At 31.8% G+C, this 26011-nt stretch overlaps 4 protein-coding genes across 4 annotated transcripts; 2 read left to right on the top strand and 2 right to left on the bottom strand.

Moving 5' to 3' along the window:
- Positions 1-2091: 2091 nt before the first annotated feature.
- LOC108454567 (probable glycosyltransferase At3g07620) lies at positions 2092-5117 on the bottom strand. Its single transcript, XM_017753069.2, has 5 exons — positions 4809-5117; positions 3791-4657; positions 3577-3707; positions 3139-3487; positions 2092-3023 (listed from the first exon to the last, which is right to left on the bottom strand). The coding sequence occupies exons 2-5, from the start codon at positions 4550-4552 to the stop codon at positions 2361-2363; spliced, it is 1905 nt and encodes a 634-aa protein (XP_017608558.1). The 5' UTR covers positions 4553-4657; positions 4809-5117; the 3' UTR covers positions 2092-2360.
- Positions 5118-5659: 542 nt separating this feature from the next.
- LOC108457293 (ninja-family protein mc410-like) lies at positions 5660-8971 on the top strand. Its single transcript, XM_017756276.2, has 3 exons — positions 5660-5990; positions 6649-7744; positions 8106-8971. The coding sequence occupies exons 2-3, from the start codon at positions 6778-6780 to the stop codon at positions 8603-8605; spliced, it is 1467 nt and encodes a 488-aa protein (XP_017611765.1). The 5' UTR covers positions 5660-5990; positions 6649-6777; the 3' UTR covers positions 8606-8971.
- Positions 8972-10168: 1197 nt separating this feature from the next.
- On the top strand, positions 10169-13966 carry LOC108454630 (probable lactoylglutathione lyase, chloroplastic). The gene is made up of 9 exons (XM_017753156.2): positions 10169-10536; positions 10877-11081; positions 11209-11333; positions 11501-11565; positions 11686-11898; positions 12051-12098; positions 12741-12848; positions 13004-13144; positions 13615-13966. Exons 1-9 carry the CDS (start codon positions 10386-10388, stop codon positions 13654-13656), a joined length of 1098 nt encoding a protein of 365 aa, XP_017608645.1. The 5' UTR covers positions 10169-10385; the 3' UTR covers positions 13657-13966.
- Positions 13967-15358: 1392 nt separating this feature from the next.
- LOC108456495 (protein SPEAR3-like) lies at positions 15359-17203 on the bottom strand. Its single transcript, XM_017755059.2, has 5 exons — positions 16656-17203; positions 16469-16561; positions 16012-16082; positions 15764-15845; positions 15359-15638 (listed from the first exon to the last, which is right to left on the bottom strand). Exons 1-5 carry the CDS (start codon positions 16896-16898, stop codon positions 15528-15530), a joined length of 600 nt encoding a protein of 199 aa, XP_017610548.1. The 5' UTR covers positions 16899-17203; the 3' UTR covers positions 15359-15527.
- Between the last annotated feature and the right edge of the window lie 8808 nt (positions 17204-26011).

Genomic DNA, 26011 nt, shown 5'->3' with positions numbered 1-26011 from the left:
GGTCGTACATTCACTGTGCCATAGTTTAGTTATAAACTTTTCACTGAAATGCCATAGCTTAGCTATGGTCTTACATTTCCACTTTGTCATAGTTATACCATGATTTTATCCATCAATTCATCACCTGTCACTACGCTTGTCACTGAACCATTATACTCAATCCAACGTTTTATTCAATTTAAACTTTGGCTTCGATTTTCATTTTATCACAATAATCATAATTTCATAAAAGAGATATGAAATAACACATTATATAATCTCTAATTTATACAATAGATCATAAAATTCAAACATATGAACTTACCTAGCTAATTTGCAAAAATTGTAGAAATTCTGGGACTATTCTGCTACTTTTTCTTTTCCTCGTTTATCTTCGATTTCTTGGTCTATAATATAAAAGTATTCATTCATTAGCACACATATTTCAGCCTCATTTCACTTCACAATTTATACCCTTCAATTTTAGAAATTACACATTTACCCCAAACTTTACAAATTTTACAATTTAGTCCCTGCTTAGTTTGCCCATCAATTGAGCTAATTTTTCTCAATAAACACTTTATATAATTATTTTAAGCTACTATACAGCCTTTGACACACAGAATTTCAACACCAAACCCTAATTCACAACTTTTTCATAATTAGGCCCTAAAAATCATTTTCTATTAGAATCACCTAATAAAATCATCATATAATGAAATTAAAGCTTCAAATCCATGATAATTAATCATAAAATTCCAACGCTAATTCATAGTAACTTTCAAAATCACTCATGGAATAAAAAACAAATGAATTCATTAGTTTGACCTAATTGTAAAAGTCACAAAAACATAAAAATTTCAAAGAAAAAGCAAGAATTGAACTCACATGGTGCAAAAATATGAAAAACCATCCTCAACGTTCTCCTATGTGTTTTTCTGAAGTTTTGAAGGAGAAAATGTCTAGATTTCTCATGAAATTTCAATTTTACAAAATTTCAATTTTACAAAATTTCCAATTTTGCCCCTTGTTTACATTGTTCCTTTGCTAAGTTTCTTGTCCCTCCCGTCCAGACTATTTAACTTTAGGCTAAATTCTCTTTAAATCCTTCCTATTTATTATTTAAACAATTTAATCATTTAAATGAACTTTGCTAATTTTATAATTTAGTCCTTTTTTATTAATTAACTATCAAAACGTTAAAATTTCTTAACGAAACTTTAATACTAACTCCATAACACTCCATAAATATTTCTAAAAATATTTATGGCTAAGTTTATAAATTTGAGGTCTCGATACCTCGTTTTTGACCCATTTTCCCAATAAATTCTTTTAGTTCATAGAATTCACTAATTCAAAAATTCTTCTAATGTCATACTTGTCTCATATATATTATTTTATTAAATCTTTGAACTTACTTGACAGATTTAGTGATCTTGAACCACTGTTTCTGACACTACTGAAAATTAGGCTCTTAAAAATAACACATTGACCTATTAAATTTTGGGCATAATGTTTAATGTAATCCTTAATGTTTATATATTTTATCACTTGGTCCTCATTAATTTTTTTAAGCTAAATTTGATTATCAACCTTTCATAGCCTCAAATAACTTTTTTAAACAAAAAATGCTGATAATCATTAACTTTTTTAACAATGCTGGTATGACAACCCCGTGGTAGTCCATGTATACTTCATAACGACGTGATACTATTTATTTTATATACAATATCAACAATTATAAAAAAATAAAAAATCAAATAAAAAATTGATTTTGTTAAAGAGATTAATGGTCAAATTAGACTTTTTTTAAAGTTGAAGGTCAAATTTAATTTAAAAAAGAGTGGAAGAAACCAAATTAACCAAAAATATAAACATTGAGGACTAGAGTGAAAAAACAAAATCGAAAAGTCATTTTTAACAGTTGAACAATAAAATACTCAGAATGGGCTAGTGGAACCAATAATCTCCCTTTAAAACATTTAGCTTCAGTAGTTGAGTGTAATAGCAAATTAAATTATCCTAACTTTACCTGGCTTGCACCATGTTTAGACTGTATTAGCAAATTAAATTATGCAAACTTCATCAAGTAAAACTCATGAAAAAAGACAATGAAATCAAAATCGTAAGTCAAAGACTTACATTAAATTGTTATTTATACACCCACGGTAAAGAATTATCAGTTAGAATTCAAGATACAACACATTCCATTAGAATTCAAGATACAACACATTCCATCATCCTACTTATTACAACACCAATAGTTAAAGCCCAAACCAGATGGTTAGAAGATCAAAAGCTCACAGACTGAGAAATGACAGCACTTTCTGCATTGGCTTGCTTCTCAAGTTGTTTCACTCAACTTTAAGAATGAAGACCTTTTATCTGGTTTTTATGTGAAAAACCCTGTTGTACCATACTGAGTGAAGGATCATATGAAATAAGTCGTATTTCACGGGCCTTTTGTGCCAAAGAAAATGCCGCTGTACTAGCTTCACTCTCGCGTGCATCTCCAAATATTTCTCCTCAGGGATGGAGAGCAATATGTTCCTCAAACTAGGGATATCTTTCTCTTGAACTAAAATCGCAAAAGCTTCCCAATTCAACACCTCAAAAAATGGTGGCACGTAGTTATCTGATATGATAACCGGCACGCATTCATAGTAAATCGACTCAACCACTCTTGGTGTATGAACTTCATAACCCTTGGCACATATGCAATACTTACTACTCTTCATATGCTCCCTGTACTTTCTTTTACCTTCAACATCACGAGGCATTGGTCCAAAGATTTTCATATCAGATTCTTTATTCTGCCAATACTGTAGTAAGATCGGTCGAAGATAACCATGCATCCCCCCTGCAAAGAAGGCCAGAAGGTTCCTCTCTGAAGGAGGCTTTCCTCCAAGATTTTCCAAAGGAGCCTCCATGGAACGTATATACGTAACTGGCAAAGTGGTATCCTTTCCTATTTCGAAGCCTTTGGCAGCATTGGAATTGCAAAGAGCTCTAATACTTCTGATGTTCTTTGTCAATTTAATAGCCTGAAATTCCATATGTCAGTTCAAATAAGATACTTCAATTTGGCCATCGAAATCTACATAACAATAATAACACGACCACAGAAATTTAACCATATAAGCATAATCCTTAGCATACCCAATCATGACAGGCAACTAGAAAATGATCAGCTCCTCCGGTTCTGTTCCAAAAGCTATATTTTCCAGCAATCAACTCAACATAATCCTTAAGGTATTTCTGTAGGTCTTTGACGTGTTGAAAATCTTGTCCATTTAGTGCACTCCTTAGCATATTTGAACTGAAGGGTAAGTAAAACAAATGAGCTCTTCTCGGGTCTTTCACAACGAACTTTTTGTTTCCTTCCATGAGTTTCATAAACCATCCTTCTGAAGCATAAATTCCTCTCATCTTTGGTTGATGAAATATGGGCTTAACTCCTTCTTTGTATATGTAAACTTTGAGTATTTGTTCCATCATCTCATAACTCCTGCAAATAATTTGCATAAAGCCACCAACAATTTAGCACTTAGCATAAACATGGACATGTTGCAGAAACATAACAAGTCAAACACTTACCTCTCAAACTTAGAAATATTCTGATAAACAGATGCATGAAGCAGTGGAACCTTCCTTGAAGCACGAGCATTTTCAATCTCTTGCCTTGCAGATAAAAGTTCACGGTCACGTGCTGAAGATCGTCTTGGCCTCTATTACCAATAAAGAAGTGAGAAATTCAGAATTTTAACTGAATCCTGTTGCTTAATTAAGACCTTGGAGATGTGATTCTTACCGGAGAGCGAGAAGAATCAATACTCTGAAGCAATAATGAATTCATCTGGGATACAGAAATGGCTGATTCAATTTGCAATGGTTTAAAATTCGTATGTTGTGTTCCAATAGAAGTTTTGGCATTGCGCGGTGAAGATAAGTTGGCACCCAAGAATGAGCTAGAAGTCCCTGAACTAAGGTTTGAGTTTTGCAGGCCTTTAGCAGCAACTATAGCCGATATAAATGGCACAACATCACCATAATCAGTGGTGGGTTTTGGACCATTGATCATCTTCTCACTGTTTTTTGCTATTTCCACCATCACCTTAGTAGAACCATCATCTGTACTAGCAATGTGACCAGAGATCAAACTCTTACCTTGAGTTATCCTCGGCTTCGATTTCAGCTCATGAGAATTTTGATCCTTGAATTTACTAAAAGAACTATCAAGATATCTGTTAACTTCTGATGACAAATCAGAACCTGTATTTGCTTCCAGCGTGTTGTGCTTGTACCTAGCTTCTTCCTCAGAATCAGAGCCATTAGTATCATTTGCCACCACATTAATAAACAGTTCAGCCATGTTCGAATCATTTAAAGTGGTGGCATTGCTTACCAGCTTAACTATTGAACTCTTACTAGTAGGTGATGGAACAAATATTTTCCCATAAGAAAATGAAAAACACTGAAAAAGGATTATGGAAGAAACTGCCAACCCAATGATCAAAAGTAACTTTCTGACCTCAGCATGAAAGAACCTCAGAGTTAGGGCAAAAACACCCATGTCACCCAGTAGCAAAGCTCCAATGAATACCTCACAATCTCACGTACAGAATAAGAATCTTGAAACCCTATCTCACATAATCATTGACTGAATCAAGCATTCAACCTAGCAAATAAAATAGTGGTTCAGTAAGATAGATTCAGTTCAAAGAAGCCAGAGTTCAACATTTGCAACTCCATTAATCATAAAGCAATAGTTAATGTAAGCAAGAAACATTTGTAAAAAGTCAAAAACAATGGTGACCCAGAAAATGTACCAACAGTACTGAGTGTTCAATGAAATCTGAAGCAAAAAGACTTGGGCTTTTCGTGAGATGGCGAAAATTATCTAAGCAGATCCTCCATGGTCAAGCACTCAAAAGGTTCACCAGTGTCGGTCTGGGTTTACACTTCAGCTTACTAGTACTGTGAAACGTACTCTGTTAGTTGTTCATCAATGAGTTATCAGTAACTACCCTCACTCAAACCAAATATTACAATCAAGCCATTCCTGAATCCTGATTGAGTCCCTCCATTTCCCTACACAAATGAGATCTTTTCAGTCTCTCTTTCACCATAATATGGAAAAACGACATCGTTTCTGCTTAGCTGCTGCTGCTTTTTTTTTTTTTACTGCAATCAATAACAGTGTCGGTCTTTGCCTGTTACACGATCATTGACCAGTTATTTGCTAATGTATTGTGTCTCTTTGAACCACATAAATAAATAATTATAATAATGACTTGTATAATAAAATTTAACCAAATCATTGGCTCATTATTAAAATTAAGTGAAATTATATAGTTGCCATTGGTGACATGATGATGGTTAAACACAAACCACAGGTAAAAAAAACACAAGTTGTTTGTTATGCCCAAATATATGACAAGATCAAATGTCTGAATTCAGTTCCACGTAAGATTTATTGATTTGAAAAGAACAATCTTGATCATTATCTGTTCCATATGATATGATATGAAAGACCAAATTAAATGAACATCTTGAAATGTATTTAAAAAAAAAAAACTTAGATTAAAACAATACAGTAAAAGATGACAAAAAAATCCTATTAACGATATTTTTAGATAATTTAAGATTGGAATTTAATTAGTCCAGTGTCACTTACCAGCAACAATGTAAATGTTAAAAACTTCCTTCTTTTTCCTTTTTATTGGTATGAACAGAATAAAGGTTAAGGAAAAAACTAAAAAGGATTGGACAAAAGTGAAAATTAGACACATAATGATAAAATAAAAGACATTGTATGGTATTTGATTGGTATGATAGCGGCAAAAAGAAAATAATTATATACATGATAATCACATGGTATAAAACATTAGTAGGTAATTTCTAACATTATTTTTCTCCCATTCTCAGTGTTATTTTCCCTTTACCTGTCCTTGTGATGTGCAAAGACAATCCCAGCTTTGATTCTTTTAATCTTCTCTGTCTTTTTTCAGGTAACTCCCTTTCTCTATCTTTCTCTTCTATTGTTCTTTTTCTATATAGTTCTATTGTGTTTTGTATTTTCTGCAGTTTCTTTTATTTTTTTTTTGAATCGGGTGTTTTGATGAAGTTGATTGATTTTTGAAAAATGGGTTTCTGGGTTTGTTTAGATCTATTATGAATTCTGGTCTAAACTTATCATTCCGAGTTTTGATTTTATTTTCTTTAATAATATCCTCTTCTGGGTTTTGATTTTCATTGATTTTGCTAATGAATGGATCTATCTAGCTGATAAACGAATAAAGAAAATAAATACAGGTTTTTAGTCTCATATATTTTTTTCTTTTTGTTTGAAACCCTTCCCCTCATCTCAAAAAATGAAAATTAAAAAGAAAACCCTGTTTAAGTTTAGTAGTTGCTTCAAGACTATTTTCATGGAAAATTTTATTATTTTATTATTTATTTTGGTCTTTCTTAGCTTTACTTCTCTAACAAGTAGAGCTTGGTTTTGCCCTTGAATCAAATGGATGTTTTGTTTAGCCTAAAGTTCCTCTTTTTAGAGGTCATCACCAAATATTAATGATTTTTGTTTCATTTCTAAGATTTGTATGGTAATTGGAACTTATTTATTTCTCTCTTGTATTTCCCCTGATAAATCTGACTTTTATGCAGACATGTATGTTTAGGATGGTTTTGGTGCGTGTTGAGGCTATATTGTGTATTTTTGGTTGAATGGTCTGTAAAGAGGATGAGCAAAAGTTATACTTGAACCACCGGGATAATATACTGTGAAACGATAGAATGGAGGACGATAACGGGCTTGAGCTTAGCTTGGGTCTATCTTGTGGTGCTTCATCTGCCAAAGCCAAAGGCAAGATTAGTAGCTCCTCCGATACTAGGACAGACGAAGGTGATAGAGGTGTCAAAATAGTGGATAACTTTAAAAACTTTCTTCAAGCTGGAAACGAGAAACAAGACCCCGGTGTGGGTTCTCAGAGAAGTGATCCTATAAAACCTTCGGAAAATTTCTTTAATGATCTCTCCAAGGGTAATGGTGAGGTAGAAGCTACTGTTAACTTGAATGGTAGAGGTCTTTGGGGTACAAACAGTAAAAGGTCTGCTGAAATTGATGAAGACAAGCGGTCCGAAACAGGTAGTAAACGTAAGATGTTGTTTAATGAGATAAACAATCCAAAGAAGCTCGAAAGAGAGGCTCATCACACTGATTTGCATGAAAAGCCCAAAACATCACATATCTCCCTAACGGAAGATGGCTCAACTGCTGAGAATGAAGACGTTGCCGAGTCTGAAGTTGAGGGTTCAACCTCGAGGTTGGTTTCACACCATGATGATGGATCCAAGCGATTTATGGGAGTTAGTGGTTCTGCTGAGGTGCCTAAGGAGGTTAAGCTGGGAAACTTGAATTATGGTAACTCATTCCAGGTTCAATCAGTCAATGTCATGAATGCACCTTTCTCATTGCCTATGAAGGATTCTAACTGTGTCGGGATCCCTAGTTCATCAGGTCATACAATGCCTGGCATGATGCAAATGATGCCTACCGGAAATAGTGAACGGTCTGGGACCCAGTCTGTGAATCCTGGAAACTTACCGGTTATGTTCGGGTACTTGCCTGTTCAACTTCCACTGTTGGATAAGGATAATCCCTGGGGTATGGTCTCTCACCCTCCGCAATTCCAGGCTTCATATGCTGGCAGAAGTCCACCTAATGCAGATAAGCAGAGTGATGGACTGAAAATATCACAAGGTATCTCTTTATCCCTTTGCTTGAAGGCGGCATTTTAATGGGTTTAATGAATATGATGTTATCTGTAAATATGCCTAGCTATCTACTTTTTATACTCTTCATGGATAGCTCTGAGCTATCCTGATCTTGCTGTCTTGGTATAACCTTCTTGGTATAACCTTATCTCAACATTGAATTCTATATAAATTATCTTTTCAGGTTCGTGCTGCCAAAGATTTTCAATTTTCTATATGTATGAAAATTTGACCTCTTAACATTAATAACCAGTTGATCAATTGTTAATTTGGAATATTATTTTACCTCTGTGTTATTTATCACTGGGTTGATACTTGTTTATGAACTCTCCCTCTGTTGAATGTAGCTTCCATGCATACAATTGCACGCAATTCCTCTGAGGCTGCACAATATGATGGCAGGACATTTGAAAGAGTGAAAGGTGAAGGTAAACAGCATGGTGTAGAGGAAGGCTCCTCTACCCGGGCAGAGGAAGATGTAAAAGGAAGCAGCATGAATCTCAGAGCAAATGCTACATCTGATCGACAAACTGCAGAAGCCTTAACTCTGGATTTTCCAGCCATAAAACACGGAATTGCTCCAGACCTGAAATTTGGTGGATCTGGTTCTTTTCCAAATTTACCATGGGTTTCAACCACAGGTACTGGTCCACACGGCAGAACTATTTCTGGTGTTACTTACAGATTCAGCGCAAATCTGATAAAAATCGTTTGTGCTTGCCATGGAACCCACATGTCCCCCGAAGAGTTTGTTCGTCATGCCAGTGAAGAGTGCACCAATCCTGATAATAACAACGGTTTGGCAACATTTCCAGGTACCAATCCTGCTGCCTCTAGTCAGAGCTGAAATGACATACATTTACTTCCAATCAAGTATGACATTGGTATGGCCTTGAGAATACACTGATGAGGGGCCTTGCTTTTCTCGCGGAGTTTAGCTCTCTGTACCCTTTTCCGGTTGTATTAGCTCCCTGAGTTGAATACTTCATTTGTATGTAAGAATTTCTAGCATCCGTTTCTTGTCAAATAGTAATGTTAAGCATTTTATTTCTGTAGTAACAGTTCCTTAAGAGAATCATTTTCCTTTTGTTGTATTTTATTTCCAGACTTTTAAGCTTCAGATTCTGACATGTTAGTATCTGCAGTTTTTTGAACCACTTTGGTATACAATGATTGTTCTTAGGTCTTTATGATACTACTTTGGAATGCGATACACGTATTCTTTGTGGTTTTGATTTTCGGATTGGTTATGTTCAAGCAGGTCTACAATCTGCTTAGCTTCGACACTCATCAATTGCATCATATCATATCCGACTTAATCTTTGTGTAGTCATTATATATTAACAAGCAGTGAATGAAAATTTGATGAATTAGGATTTTGAAAGTTCTCACATAGCCCAAGTTTATAGCATGATTTGTTTGTGTGACAATTTAATAGCAGCATACAGCCTTTATGGTTGGAGCCTACTTCCTCCATTCTTAAGCTTGCGATGAGACGAGATTTTATGTAATGTTGGTCCTTCATCTCTGCGAGATAGGACTCTGTAAAAACAGTTCAACATGAAGTTCACAGTTGGAGAAGCAGATGATTTCTTGGAGGTTTCCTCACAGCTGTTATGGGTCTAGCACACTGAGTCAATGTCGGAGAATAGCATTGAACTGGTTAGACTAGGAATCGGTATGAACGGGTTGAATTGGATTTTTTTTAATATTTTTTAATTAAATTAGCTGGACCATTGATTTAATTGGCTTAATCATCAATTCGGTTTTAAAAATATTTATATTTTATATTTTAAATTATATTGTTAGTATACAATTGAAAATTCCTAGATCCGGAAGATAGGATCAACTATTTGAATTTTCTTTTTAAAGAAAGCAACTATTTGACCTTTTGTTGGTTGATTAACAAATTTATGGATTTTATAGGAGTTTACTATTCTATGGTTGATATGTTAATCGAGGACTTGATTTACTCAATTGATACAATCAATAAATTTATATATTTTCTTTTAGAATATTTTATTTATTAGATTATGACGGAGTGGGTAAAATATTTATTAAAATTTATATATGAATTAAATAATTTTTGTTGAAATATTTTATTATAAATTAATTGAAAATTAAAATTGAAGATTTAAAACTATTGAGCCTTATATCAATTGGTATAAGATGTTGTCAATGTATGAGAACATGGGTTTAAATATATTAAAACACACTATACTCTTATTTATACCTTGAGAGAGAATATGTTTAATTTTATATAATATTAAAAATGAAAATACTCGCATAAATAGTTGTTTGAATTTTGTTTAAAATATTATGATAATTTTTTTTTTTTTAGAAGGAAGATTATATAATTACCTCTGAATAGATATATATATATATATATACATATATTATTTTTGAGATTAGATAATAATTATTAAATATACATAAAAATGCGAGTATTTGAAAAAAAATTAAAAAGTCTGATAACATCGGACTGAAGAAAAGATGGAACATTTGTTACAGAGAGAGGGATCTCTTCTCGTGAAGGACGTCCGATAATACGGCAATTTGGAATCAAAAGTTTTAAAAATGAATAAAATAATTACCATTTAAATATATAGAGTCAAAAGTTCACCGAGATGGTGAGGAGGATAATTCCCATGGCATCATCAGTACGACCTTCGATCTCGTCGTTTATCTTCTCTGATGGTGTTGCTACGACGCGTTCTGGTTTCTCTTTTCCTCCGCTTCACCTTCCTCGACGCCTCCTTTTCTCTCAGCTCGGCAGTGGTAAGCACTGCTCCCTTTATTATTACCATTTTAAAAATCAATTTATACTGTTCTAGCATTTTTCAGTTAATTAGGAATTTAATTACTGATTGAAGAATTAGATGGAATCGACATTTTGGTTGAACTTCTAAAGTCTATTTTAGAGTGTTAAGGAATTTACTCATTTAGAGGCATCTGATTATAATGAAGTTATGTTACAAGGTTGAAAGAACCAGTAATTTGTTAAAAGAATTGCATTTTAGGAACAATACATAGAGATTCTGCTGAACTTTTATGGTATGGAAGGACTGACTGGATGGATTTGATATAAATATATGTTTTTTTTGTAAATTTTATCCAGCTATTCCACAATTGCGATTCTTCGGTTTTAAAGCTTCCGAGCTGTTGAATGCTGAAAGAAGCAGGGTAGGGATGCCTCTTATAAGAAATGTGGTTCAGGCAAGCACGGCTGCCGCACAGGAAGCTGCCGTAGAGTTTGTTAAAAAGGATAAAAGAAGAATGCTCCATGTTGTTTATCGAGTTGGGGATTTAGACCGGACCATCAAGTATGTCATATATTGTTGTTTTTGTTTCCTTTGTTAAACTCATGCCTGATTGTGTATACATCTATTCTTTTTAGCGAATCTTGTGGCTGGAATCTTTTAACTGAACTAGAATTCATGGTGGTTGTAGATTTTATACTGGATGCTTGGGAATGAAGCTGTTGAGAAAACGAGACATACCAGAGGAGAGATACACAAATGCCTTTCTTGGATATGGGCCTGAAGATTCTCACTTTGTTATTGAACTTACTTACAGTAAGCTTTTAGACTTCTCTTATGCTTTTCTAAAATATGATAAATCTGTATAATCTTATTTAATTGGATATTGATGAAACATTTCTTTCCCATGCGTGAATGTTAGAGTAGTCACTGTACATGAACTCAGTTGTGGATATTTCATTTTTCTTGAATGGCGTTACCAGATTACGGAGTTGACAAGTATGACATTGGAACTGCATTTGGTCATTTTGGGATAGGTGTTGAGGATGTAAGCTCGAACATTGGCCTCCATGAATTGTGTTAGATTTTCCATTTTTAACAAAATGACTGTTCTTGTATTCTGGAAGTGCTGGGTAAATCTGAAAGCTTATTTATTTTCGCCGATTAGGTTGCCAAGACTGTGGAGCTTATAAAGATCAAGGGTGGAAAAGTAACCAGGGAACCTGGTCCAGTGAAAGGAGGTACTACTGTAATTGCATTTGTTGAGGATCCTGATGGTTACAAGTTTGAACTAATTGAAAGGTGGCCTGCTCCTGAACCTTTGTGCCAAGTAATGCTCCGTGTTGGTGATCTTGATCGTTCCATAAAATTTTATGAGAAGGTGAGAGTTGCTGCAGAACATTGGCAAATGATATATGACGCTATTTACAGGCTTTTACATGAACATGCCATTTTCTTTTGTGGGGGTGGGGGTGGAGGTGCTATGTTTTATGTCATGCTCTAGGTCTTAGTCTCCATCTCCTTTTCTTGCAGGCCTTTGGCATGGAGCTTCTTTGCACACAAGATAATCCAGAGTACAAGGTAAATAGTATCGTCTTGATGCAGAACCCTAATAAGCTAATTGAGGGACTAGCTTACTTAAGATTTATTTTATTACTCTTGCTATATTTATGATTCATTATTTTAGTTTTCTTTTCTCCCTCATTCTTCTCTCAAAAGTTTTCCTTTAAAGTCCTACATAGGATAAGAATTCTAGCTTTTTTAAGGATTAAAGTTGGTAATTGCTAGTAGGCTAGTAGCATATAGAAATAACAATGTACTCTTTCTGCTAAAATGCAGATTATGGTTAAATGATTATTAGAAATTTTTAGTGTTATTGCGATCAGATTGCCTGATGCAATCAATTCCTTGGGTTGGCAAATAGAACCAGTTAAAATTTGCATTCTGGGGAGAGAAGTGAAAAGAGAGAAACAAAATGTAGAAGCAGAATGAAGAAAGAGAGAAGGGGGTTGGTGGGAGCTATTAAGGGGTTGAAAAGAAGGATTCACTTGTATATACTGTGTGTTTATATGCACGGCTTTCTTGTGTGTCCTGAATTGTTGTCTTCATGGTTATGTGTTTCTTCTTGCTGAGTTTGATTGATAAAAGTATTCATGTCAACCTTTTTAGTAATTGGCATGTTAGATGTATGCACTGACATATGTTTATGAATTTTCCTTTTAGTATACAATAGCCATGATGGGCTATGGGCCTGAAGAAAAAAATGCTGTGCTTGAGTTAACATACAACTACGGGGTCACCAACTACGAGAAAGGAAATGGCTATGCTCAGGTAGAAATATTTCTGCTTTTGTTTCACTTTAATGTGTAAAAGATTTTCTTCTTTTGTTTGCTAAATATAACTGCTTGTGGTATGCATCATGATTCTGCTTTGTTATTTTGGAACTATAAAGTTCTTACATATGAGAACAACTTGCATCTCTGCAGATTGCAATCGGCACAGATGATGTTTTCAACACTGCAGAGGCTGTTAGACTTTTTGGTGGAATAGTCACCCAGGAACCTGGACCTTTACCTGGTATTAACACCAAGATCACTGCATGCTTAGATCCTGATGGTTGGAAGACGGTATGCCGTTCAAAGCTTTTATACACAGTTTATTTTAAGTTGTTTATCATTCACCTATATCGCCAATATATCAAATAGAAAAACAAATATATATCAAGAATGTTTTCTCATTCTTGTGCATTGCACCAACACTAAGTTTTATTAGCTTTACAGAGTGAACTTTCTTTTCTTTTATTTTTTTAATTAATGCATCATGGAAATGAACAAGCAACTCAGATAGAGATCTGAATGTCAGATACGGGTATGCATCCAACACGAGTATGTTCCATTTTATTCCAAGATTTCATGTATTTGGAAGTCTTTGGAGGATTATATTTCCATACCAATATCCATATATACATTGCATACACGTGTCAGATGTGGATACTTCAAAAGATATGAAGAGTCGAGCATCATGGATTAGATAACAAAATTTTGTTGCTCTTTTTTCTTTTTTCATAATTGGCTCTTTTTACTGTTTAATTTTGCAGGTTTTTGTTGATAATATTGATTTCCTCAAGGAAATGGAGTGAGTTTTAGGTATATTTCTCACACTTTTCCTTTTTGAAATCCAACTCCGAGCTGAAAGGATTTGCGGCAGAAATTAAATCCGCCTTGAGCACACAGCCAATTTGGCTTTGTAGATAAATCTTCTCCAGTGAAGAAATTTCGAGATGCCAGTTTTTGGTTTTTTTTTTTTTTTCTGAGAAGCACAGTTAATTTTAGCGGTACCTTTTTGAGGAAATATTGTTGCTATTTTTTTTTTGAGGGGTTAAAAAGTTAGTAGATACTTTCGTTGAAGTTGAGACTAAAGAAAAATTAACGGTATTTAATTATTTATAAGCTTCGCTGAATGTTAAAAAAACGAATCTTATCTAACTTCTTTGGAAAAAATCTATTTTGATGCAGTGACTCTCTTCTGGTTGCATATTATTATTATTATAACCAAATCAACTGTGCACATTGCCATCCCAAAAGCCTTGTGCGTGTAGATTGTCAATAGTCCCAAACCCTTTTGAAGGTTATTGGAATGCTTCTGTCTTTTAATCTAAGTAAGGCAAATGCAGCGGACAATTTTTTTTCCTTTAGAAATAGATCATAATTTTAGGAATTAAAAAAACATGAATTGTAAAGTATTGGGATTCAAATTTCAATCCAATTAAATGCCACTTACAATTTTTTTTTATGTAAATTCTCAAATGTCACTTAGACTAAATCTGAAGTTTATTTAGAAGAAGAAATTTTTTAAATCATTTATATCTCAATAATATGTATTTAATCGTTTTAGCAATAAATGATTATTGGATTTTAAAGATATCACACCCTCATATATGATCAAGTGAAAAATACTAGTGAAACAGAAAAAAATCATCGTAAAATTGAAAAAAAGAATAGTTGAGGATTTGTTTGTAGATATATTTGGCTTTGAAAATGAAATCAGGTCCTTCTTTGGTTCACTTTGAGGGGGCACAAATTCCTATTTACAGCTTCCTGTTTGGGAAGGTTTCCAGTAAACAAGATGTACTGTGTTCAAGGGAAATGTTTCATTTAGCATTAACCTATCGTGTTTCCTTTGAAGTAAAGAAGTGTAATTGGCTTGATAAAGTCATCATTTTATGTGTAGCATATGTAAGCAATAAGATTTTCTATGAAAGTTATATTTTACTCGTAATCGAGTCAAAAGGTAATTTCTCTCAACATTATTAAAAGATATCAAATTTTTTACCACTTAATCTAATAGACATTGATAATTAATTATTTTTCTAAAATTTATTATTTTCAAAGCGCTTGCTCTTGTAAATGTAATTGATTATATAAATAAATACATAGAAACGCATTTTCTATCATCCAAAAAGATTAGGGTTTGTAAATGACTAAGTGTAGCACATGAAACTTACAAAAAAAGCATCTAAACTTTGCAACTTTTAAGACTAGATGCCTATTTATCTCGTGCTTAATTAGATTGCCCAAATTAACAATCGAATCTTAACCAAAAACTGGGAAATCTAACTGGGTTTTGATGCTTGCTTGATCTCAATATGTATAGCTAGCTAAAAGGCTATGAAAATCAACCCCATCTCAATATGTCTAGGTAGCTAAAAATAAGGAGCCAATATTAATTGAAAATTTTGAGAATTAATTATGACTTTAATCCTCATTTCTTTGAAAAATTTATGAACAAAGAGAAGATCAAATTTTCATTATATCTCATGCAATAAGTCAATCTACCTCTCATTACAGAAGAAAGATTCCTTTCAAATGAAATTTAAAGCAAATCATCAACTTGCTCAAACCTGTATAAATGAACTGCAAGTCCAACTACTGCTTAATTATCTTCAATTTGCAATGCTAAAAGTGGGAACTATAATATGCAGTCTCCAAGCATTTATAATATATATATTGATTACAATGACAGTCTGAGCTCCAAATCAAGCTCTTGTGTGGATTCACAATTCTGACTGCTGGATCCCAATGAATCGCTCCCTTGTTTCTTGCTCTTTTTTGGTGGTGAATCCTATAAAGTACATAGAGGGTGAAAAAAAGAAGAAATGAGGTGTATATATACATATAAGCCAGACATGCCATAGAGGCATTCATTAATTTCAAAAATTTTACATAATAAGGATGTGAATTGGCAACCTCAACATGATGTAAGTTTAGAAGTTGTCTGGTCAGGTTTGGTTGTGCAAAATGTTGAGAGCTGCCATTGTCGGCGTTCCAACTGTTCCAAATGACCCCAGACATTAATTATAAAGCCAAAAGAAAAAGGCCTAAAACACAAACTTCTAATAGGAAACTATGATAATAGATGTGCTTCAAAAGGACATTCTTTAAAGGGGAAAAGAAAACAGAAAAAGGGACAGACTGGAAAGTTAAATATGATGTACCTTGTTGTCGTATAAGATTGGAAATCACCATATCTGGTGTTCGGTCTTTTATCATATTCCCCAAGCCCCTTCTGCAAACATATATCACTCTATAAGGTAAATTTTACTATATGATATATAGCGTAGTTCATATGCAATCAAATTTGGTTTACTTTCTTCTTGCCCTCATTAATATTATGATGAAATATAAGAATGAAAAATTAGTATCTAGGGTTAGCAATATCAAAACTTGGATGCTGTGATGTTCATGACGACGACGACGTGGAGAACATATAATATGTATTCCGATATATCCACCAAAATTCTTCCGCCATGTCTGTTATACCTCATCATTTATTAGGGATACGGCAAGTTGTGAATGGGTGACACACAAAATCATGTCAAATATGCACTCAATTAAGCCATCCATTAAAAGGAATTGTATGGTATCTCTAAGAGGACACAGGATTTCACCTACCATCATGGTGGGGTGGAAACCATAAGAAGCTGAGGTAGTTGATGACGATGATGACGCCATTGATGAATAAAGTGTTTGCACTCTCATGTCTTCCTGCATGTAAAATCAAACAATTCTTTTGATCAGGTTCCTCCCACAAACTCAAATAATTAATAATAAAAATACCCAGAAAAAGGGTTTGGGTTACCTGGTTGAAATTTGAAGGGAAAGGTCGACCATGAAGAGAAGGATGGTGGTGGTAAGTACAACCCACTGGGCCTTGTAGTCTGATCTTCTCCAGCTGAGCAACACCAAGCCCTCTTTGGGGTTGCTTTGGCTTCTCTGAATTACTACCCTTCTTCCCTTTTCTTGAAGAAGAAGACGAGGATGACGAAGACGACGCTCCCCTTTCGTTTCCCACGTTTGGTTCTCCAAAATAGCTGCTACCCATCTTCCCTTGTAATTTACTGATGATGATGATGCTAAAAACTATATATTAGGTCAAATAAAGATGAAAAAAAAACCAACAAAAAGATTAAAAACTATATAGTTTAGTTTAGGTTTGCAAATCCCAATAGCTGCAAACTTTCTGGCAAAAGAGAGAGGAGTGTTGAGGAATCAAAGATCTTCTTCACTGCCCCCTTTTTTAAGCTGATTGCACCTTTTGTAATTATTGCATCGCTGGATCAGATTTATATGTATCTTTTTTATATATACATAGATTTTATATTCCTTTTTTTTCCCACTACATACTTCTCTATTGTTTTATTACTGCAAATATTAGAAATATATATATTAAATATTATTTACTTTAATTACTCTTAAACCTACTTTGAAGTGTTTTTTTAGATAAATGAAAAACAGAATTGGCATATAAAAATAAAATTTTGTTTCTAATAACAAAAACATGTTTAATAAATTTGATGTTTAAAATTATTAAAAAATATTTTTGTTTATATAAATTTAAATCAAAATTAGTTCATTTAAGATGTTTTCAATTATTAAAAAGCATTTTTAGTAAATACATTAATGAAAAAATTATTTACTATTTTCTTTTTCTTATTTTTTTTAATTTTCATTTCACAAAAGATATTTTTAAGAGTTTTTGCTAAGCACATATCTTCTGAAATCAAGTACTTGATAACTTCAACGGCTTCACTATACGTATGTACTACAAAAGTGCTTGTCACGCTCCGAAAAAAATTTGATACAAACTTTTGATATCTTAACTGGTTCAATTCTCATCTTAATTATGAAATTAGCTTTAAGACATATTAGTAATGTTTATTTTTTAATGGACCTACAAAACGTAAAATATTAACGGTGGATTTTCCTTCAAATAGTAATTCAATTAAAACCCCACTGATCCATTTCCTTACAAAAATTATGGAGGAGTAATTTGTGGGTAATGTATTTATATATTGTGAGGTGTGCGTGGTGTCATAAATCCCTCTCAAAAATTATCTATAACATCTGTTATGTATGTGGATAAATATATACATATAAATTATTGAACTGAACGTTGAGGTGTCGATTTCTAGAATTATAAAAAAAATGGAGCGTCTCTCCAATCAATTAATTTCATAAGCTATGTTTCAAAGATATGAGCATTTAGAGTTTATCATCCTAAAAAAATTGCCACCAAAACAAACATGTAACCCCAAATTCCAACACTTGGGTTTTATTTGAATTTGTTATTATGGTGGTCTAGGCATGCCCTCCATATACATATTATTTTCGTAATGAGGGAGGGGCTTAATATTGTAAACCACGTTGCAATTATAATGATAAAAAAAATAAAAAATAAAGAGACAAAGACAAAGTGTAGAGGAGATGGGGAGATATTGTAGAGACGAAGTTGGGGGGCACATGTAAGAGCCTTACAGGTTGCATGCAATATTAGTTAGAGAGGATTCGCCAGCCAAATGCAATCCCTAGGAATTTGTTATGTCTAATTAAAGATGAGGCCTTTTAAGCCTAATTAAGGAGACCATATCTATCCCCCACCAACCAAATTGCTGGGTTTTTTTCTGTAATTATCGTGTCTATTTTTATTTTTTTTTCAAATTTAGGGTTTATAAGGTTAAGAAATGTGAGAGATGATATGCATAATCTTTAATATCTCAGTTTTTAGGGTATAAAATTATGCAGAAAATAAAATACTAAGATTTTTGTAATACATAAACTTGAAATCTGTTTTTTTTTTTAAAGAGAAAAAAAAAAGGAAAGAAAGTATAACATTACTGTTGATGTCTTTTGAATAGTGAAACCGGTTGAGTTTATTATTAGGATTGTGATGCGAAGGTAGAAGGTAATATGCAAAAAAGTAGGAGATGTCATAGAGGTACAGAGAATCTGATTTCTAGGGCATGCTCCAATAGTATAAAATTAAGACAATGAATATTAAAAAAAAAATATCTTGTATATATTATCACTTGTTTCCATTACTCGCTAATTATGAACAATTCTAATGGAATTATTTCATAGATATTCCTTTTGTCATTATAAATTTGAGAAGAAGTAGGTGATTTTGAAACTTGTCTATAAGTTGGATGTTGGAAAGTTGAGCAAGAAAAGTTTTTTTAAACATGGGGTCATATTCCCTTTCAAAATACCCCAGCCCATCAATGAATTTGATGACTAAATCACAGAAAATAGCAGCCACGGGGTTATGGATATATGGTATTCTGTATGATTTTAGAAATCCACGAATGATTACCCAAATCTTTTGTTTTATTATTCCCCAAAAAAAATCGTCAGTAAATTCAATAATCAGAAAAAAGACATGTAATTGTTATATGAGTGAATAAATGGATGAAGTATACTACACTTGAAGCCATAGCCTTTGTTCTAATTAATCAGATTTTGAAGTCAATAAAAGGCAAGTTCCTTTTCGCACATGTCAAGATCTAAATCCAGATTATGTAGGGAAATTTTGGGGGAGGAAATAATAATGGTAGATTTTAATTATGAATTTTTACTTATTTAATTAATTACAAAGCCTTTAAATTTAAAGAACCTAAGCTATTAAGGAGGCAGATTAAAAGGTTAATAATGATATATTGTTTAACTTAGTACAAAATTTGTTATATGGTTCATTTCTTTATTTTTAAAATATTAATAAATTAAGTTGATAATTTCTTTTGGGAATATTTTAGAGAATGATTAAATAAAATAAGAATGTCCGGTGATTAATTAATTAAAGTTGTTGCCTTTGTGTCGTGTCAACTGTATCATTATGGCTTAGATTGAAAGCCAATTACAATTAATCTTCTTTTGCTTGCCCCTGTTTCTGCTATGAAGTTGCAAAGCTAGTGTCTGTTGTTTTACGAAAGAGGAGGGGGAGGTTGATTTTAGATTACTCCCCTTCCAGATTTATCCTCTGTTTTATTTGTTTTAATTATCACCTGTGTGTTTGATCTGTTGGTGGATTTTGTTCGGACATCATGCATCGATATTATGTGTGGGCCTAGTTTAGTGGGTGGATTTCGTCCCCATTTTTCTGTTTATTTTGTATTGTAATTAAGGTAATCATTACCATATTAGTAGACATACTATTTTTATTTCGATATTGATATATATCGATATCGGTATATTTCAATGTACCGTTTAGGGTTTATTGATGTTTTTAAATATTTTTCAAATTTATATATCTATAGTCTCATTTTTAGTTCTTTATAAATTATATAGTCATTTAAATTTTTTCATATTTGTATATGTTTATAGCTTTTTTTAATTTCTCAATAAATTATATTGTTTTATTAAAAAAGATATTGACCAAAACAGGCTGAAACAAATTGAAATAGACAAAACGCATCAAAATTTTGACAAGGAATGTAGACTACTTGTTACTGATTTAGGACCAAAACGGTACGTACCAACCAATATGATCAGTATTAGTATGATACCGACTATCATGGTTGTAATGGTTTGATTTTACTTTATAAATGTTTGAATATGTATTTGTATTCTTTTATTTTGCGACTATATCATACTTGTAAACTCTAAAAATATCTTAAATTTATAAATAAATAAATAGTCTAGACATAATGTCATATCTAATCCTCAACATTTACATATTTTGTTAAATTGGTTATTATTCTTTTTTTGAGATAAATTTGGTCATTATCATTTCAAAAGAGTCAACTTATTTTTTAATGGAAATGTAGAATAAAACATTAATTTTTAACAATACTGGTGTGGCAGTCTACATGTACATGATAGTTATTTGTTTCATATGTCTCGTCAACAAATAAATTAAAATTTATAAAATATTCAAAATAAAAATTAAAAAGTTCATAAAAATTCAAAAATTTAGAATAAAGTATACGTGGACTGTCACGTTTAAAAAACCCATTAAAAAAAACAACAATTGACTTTTTTTGAAAGGTTTGATGATCAAATTCAACTTGTTTTTTGTAACACCCCTAACCCGTATCCGCTGCCAGAACAAGGTTTCGGAGCATTACTACCATTTACAGATCACTAAAAAAAATTTAAATACTTACCGATTCAATGCATCATATAAATAAATATATTACCATTCAATCAACAGTTTGACAGTTGTATAAGCATCAAACAGCAACATTGTTAGTATACTTGCACATATCTCATATAAATTCAACACTGATATATCTATTTTCTCGATATATCGCACTTGAGTTTAATAATAGTCTCAATTACATAATTTCCTTGTATCAACATATCAAAGATAATCATATATGTACATGTCATGAAACATATCATGCTCTTACCGTTTCTTCATAAGCATATATCATTCATTTCATTATATCAATATTTCATGCTCCATCATTTCCATATATTTTATGTATATTTATTCGGTAATAGCTTATATCAAACTTAACATAAATTATATTTCATGTACTTGTACTTATTTCGTTTATCTATCTTCATAATTATTTCATATAACCATTTGTCATCGATACATATTACACGAATATCAATTGTTCAACAGATGCTAGGCGTCTCCCATCCACGGTCTTATTTATCTTTGACATGATGCCATAGTGTCTTTCAACTATGGTCTTACTCATTTTCTGTCATGTTGCCATGGTATCTTTCAACCATGGTCTTGTTCATTTCATATCACGTTGCCATGGTATCTTTCAACCATGATCTTACACATTTCATATCAGGTTGCCATGGTATCTTTCAACCATGGTCTTACACATTTTATATCAGGTTGTCATGGTATCTTTCAACCATAGTCTTACACTCAAAGTTGCCATGGTATCTTTCAACCATGGTCTTACACATTTCATATCGAGAGCACACTCCCATGAACCTCATCCTTGCAGCGGGATTACCGGTCGAGCTAAATCCTCGCAATATAAACTCATAGAGTATTGTCGGGATTACCGGTCAAAGCTAAATCCTCGCAACGACAATTACTCTAATGAGCTTGGATCCAATTACAGTCGAGCTAAATTGAGACCCTAATTCGGATTACCCGTCCGGCTAAATCCATTTTACACATATTCTTCTGGAGGGCTATATCAGATAGGATCACCCGTCCGGCTAGATCCTTTTACCGTCAATTCCTTTTCGAGATCCATCGAATTTTCCTTTCATTCAACCGGATTTCTTCCCATTTTATCAAATATATCAATGTTTTATAAATTTTCATACAATGAACATTCAAATCATATTCACATCAATAACATACAATCTCAAGCATTTCGAATATAATTCAAGTTACACGAACTTACCTCATTGATTGCTCGTGTTTATTATTTCATTATTCTGATATATTTTCTTTTCCATGATCAAGTCTCGTATTTGTGTCGTCCGGATCTTTATAAATAAATTTGATCATCATTTTCATTCATTTCATATTCTAATACATTTAATTAATGCTCTAGGCAAAATTACCATTTTGCCCCTAAACTTTAATTAATGATGATTTCATCCTTAGGGACGGAAAGTAAAATTCTTGCAATTTAATCCTTATTTCCAACTATTATTCTCATATATAATGATAACAGTCCATGAATTCTATAAAATATCAAAATTTTCCATAATTTCAACACTTTTCAATTTAATCCCTAAAACATGTTTTCCCCCGATCTTGAACTAAATTGATAATTTCGTTAAATTTTGTAATTTAAATAATAAAATAATCTATTTCATGCAATTTAGTCATTTCTGACATTTTACAAAATTGCCCATAAAATTTTACTTTTATTCAATTTAGTCCCCGAGCCTAAAACATGCAAATTAGCCATGCTAGATGAATATTCATACATATTTTCCTCCTCCTCCTCTCCATTCCACATCCTTAATGTATATAACATACAACAAGTAACATTATCAATAATTTCACTATTTACTTATATGTACATTCAAAACTGTCCATTTGCGTCATAGTCACTAAATTATTTATATATTAAGCTATAGAACTCGAAATTAAGATCTGTTAATTTTTCATGAAACTAGACTCACATTTATTCTTATCATAAAATTTTCAGAATTTTTGGTTTATCCAATTAGTACAGTTTATTCATTAAAGTCACCCCTATTCTGCTGTCTGACAGTTCTGACCCTTCTTCACTAAAAATTAGTTATCTTCTTTTACAGAATTCAAATGATGTTCTAGTTTGTTTCTAATAAAACTAGACTCATTCAGGATTCTATAAATATAAATTTAAGCCTCTAATTATTTTTCTTCATTTTTTATTATTTTCAAAGTCTGAACAGGGGAACCCGAATTCATTCTGACCTTGTCTCACAAAATTCATTATATATCAAAATTTAAAATTCATTTCTTACACTGTTTCTTCTATGAGAAACTAGACTCATTAAGATTTAATTCCATATTTTTTCATCTTCTAATTCAATTTATAAAATTTATGGTGATTTTCAAAGTTAGACTACTGCTGCTGTCCATAACTGTTTTAGTGCAAGATATTAATTACCATGTTATAACACCCTTATTTTCTTTTTCTACACCATTTCTCATCACTTTCTCTTATTTTCTCTTCACTAACATATCAAGAACATAGGACCTTATGTAATAAAACTCTACTATAACATTATTTCCATGATTTATCAACAATAACAAACTTAAAACATATTGAAATCTTGATGTACTTACCTTATTCTCTTGATACCAATCTTTAACTTGATTTTCTCTCCTCCAGCTTCTATTTCTTGAATCCAACTTGATATTATAACTCCCCATGTTCTCCTTAATATTTTCTCTCTTGGTAGCTATGGAAATTCATTTGATTTTTGGGTGAAAATGGTGAATTTTTGGTAAAGGACCAAATTGTAAAGAAAGTAAAACTTTCTTTCTTCCTCTCTTTCTCTCACGTTAGTTTGCATGGAAAGGAAAGATGATGAAAATTCTTCATCTTTCTTTCCTTATATACTAAATAAATAATAATAAAATAATATTAAATATCTCATAAAATATTAATAAAATAATATTTATCTAATTAATTAATTTAAAATATCATTAACATAATCATTACATTCTAGAATTCTCTCTCTTACTAATTGACCATTTTGCCCTTCATGATCTTTTAGAATTCCATCATTGAGTCATCATTTAATTTGGTAAAATTGCAATTTAGTCCCTCATAGTTCTTCACTTATTCAATTTGGTCCTAATTCATCCATTTTCCTTAGTTTCTAGATCATTCTACCCTTAAAATATTTACACTATTGGTCCTTCAACTTTTCATATTTACACTTTAACCCTTTAAGTCTTGAGTATTTACTCTTAGGCAACAAAACTTTTCTAACTTTTACAATTTAGTCCTTTCCTGAATCAAGATATCATAATTTACTTCCCAATGTTGCCATAACTCAAAACTTCCCTTTTATCACTTTATTTCCTTATTTTATTATATCAAGGATAATATATTCTGTAAAGATTTTCGAGTATTACATTTTTGAAAAGGTTAAGGAACAAATTTAACTAAAAAATGGAATAAGGAATAAATTTGATAAAAAAGATATAAACATTGAGGACTAAATTAGATATTATGCCAAAAGTTTTAATTAATGTCCCTGTTGTTTTCAATATATGTAATGGGATCCATTATTATAAGAGAGATGGATTGTTAATAAAATTAAACGTGGTAGTAGTAGTCTTAAGAAATGTCAACAACAGTATTGTTGGTATTATTCATACCAGCAGACACTATTTTATTTTAAAATATTCATTAAAAACATCATGAAGGCAATCAGATTTTATGCATAAATAAATTCAACATCAAAACAAAACAAAGTTTAAAAAAACAATTACCATCAATCTCTTCGCTTAATGCTAACAAAATTCCGTATTTTATTTTGTTCCTCAATTAGTGAGAAGCAAAGCGAAGTATGTGAAACTCAATTATAGGCCCAATTCAGTCTCTCATAAAAACGAATTTTTTTGGGTTTTGTCTAAGGCTTGCGTTGTAATCTATAAGCTTAATATAACATTCCGTATTTAAATTAGATATATTTTTTTAATTTGATACATAAATTTGATATTTTTCTTAAGTTGGTATTTAACTTTTTGAAGTCTAATTTGGTTCTTAAAATTGACTCTTTTTCTAATTTGATACCTATTCTTTTTTTTTCGATTTGGTACTTGTTAAACATTTTACAAATTACTTTGATATATTAACAATGTTAACTTTTTACGAGGTAGAAAAATAATCAATGCATGACCGAAATGTGATAGATGATATGATATTTTTTTATTTTATATGTTCAATTAGTTTTATTTATTTATTTATTTTATTAATTGAAAATAATGAATTTCTTTTAATTTGGAGCTTAAAAATATTTTTTCTTATTTAATATTAATCCATTAAGCATAGCTCAATACCTATTTTTTTGACATGAATTCCTCTAATATTAGCAATATTTTTGTAGCATAAAAAAAAAACACCGTTAGTGTTTTGCGTAATTTGAATAACATTTATAAATTTAGATACCAAAATGAACCTAAAAAAAATGCTTAGGTACTAAATTAGGAAAAAATGGCAAGTTGGCATATAAAATTAGGCCAAAAAATGGTTTAGGTGCCAAATTAGGAAAAACTGTCAAGTTGAGGTACCAAATTGGGCCAAAAAAAGTTAAGGTACAAAATTAGGAAAAAGTGTGAAGTTCAGGTAGCAAATGTTATATTAAGCCTAATATCAATATTATTATTTAAATTTTTAATTGAGTTGGTGTAACGAGTCAATCGGTCACTAATTCAATTAGGAAAATTATGGAAACACTCTTCCTTAATTACAATAAATTAGATTATTTGAAGGTACTTTAGTCTTCTTATTTTAACAAAAAATAATAATAATACTCGTATGGTAGGATTTGAACCCACCCCGATTGAATTAGTAAAATCTTAAATCTACCACTAAACTAAAGTTTTATTTTAATATGTACAATTTATTATCTTCATCAATTGTATATATTAATAATTTATTATTAATTAGTTTCAAATTATATGTTTAATTATTTATTGTATGTTTTTTAAACACACATTTTATTCTATATTTGTGGTTTCCACTTTCCACATGCATATAAGATTTCTAGTATAGTATATAC

The sequence above is a fragment of the Gossypium arboreum genome, chromosome 5 (assembly GCF_025698485.1).
Source record: "Gossypium arboreum isolate Shixiya-1 chromosome 5, ASM2569848v2, whole genome shotgun sequence".
NCBI classification, from domain to species: Eukaryota; Viridiplantae; Streptophyta; class Magnoliopsida; order Malvales; family Malvaceae; genus Gossypium; species Gossypium arboreum.
The sequence above is the reverse complement of the archived record's forward strand: the minus strand, read 5'-3'. Positions and strand labels throughout refer to the sequence as shown.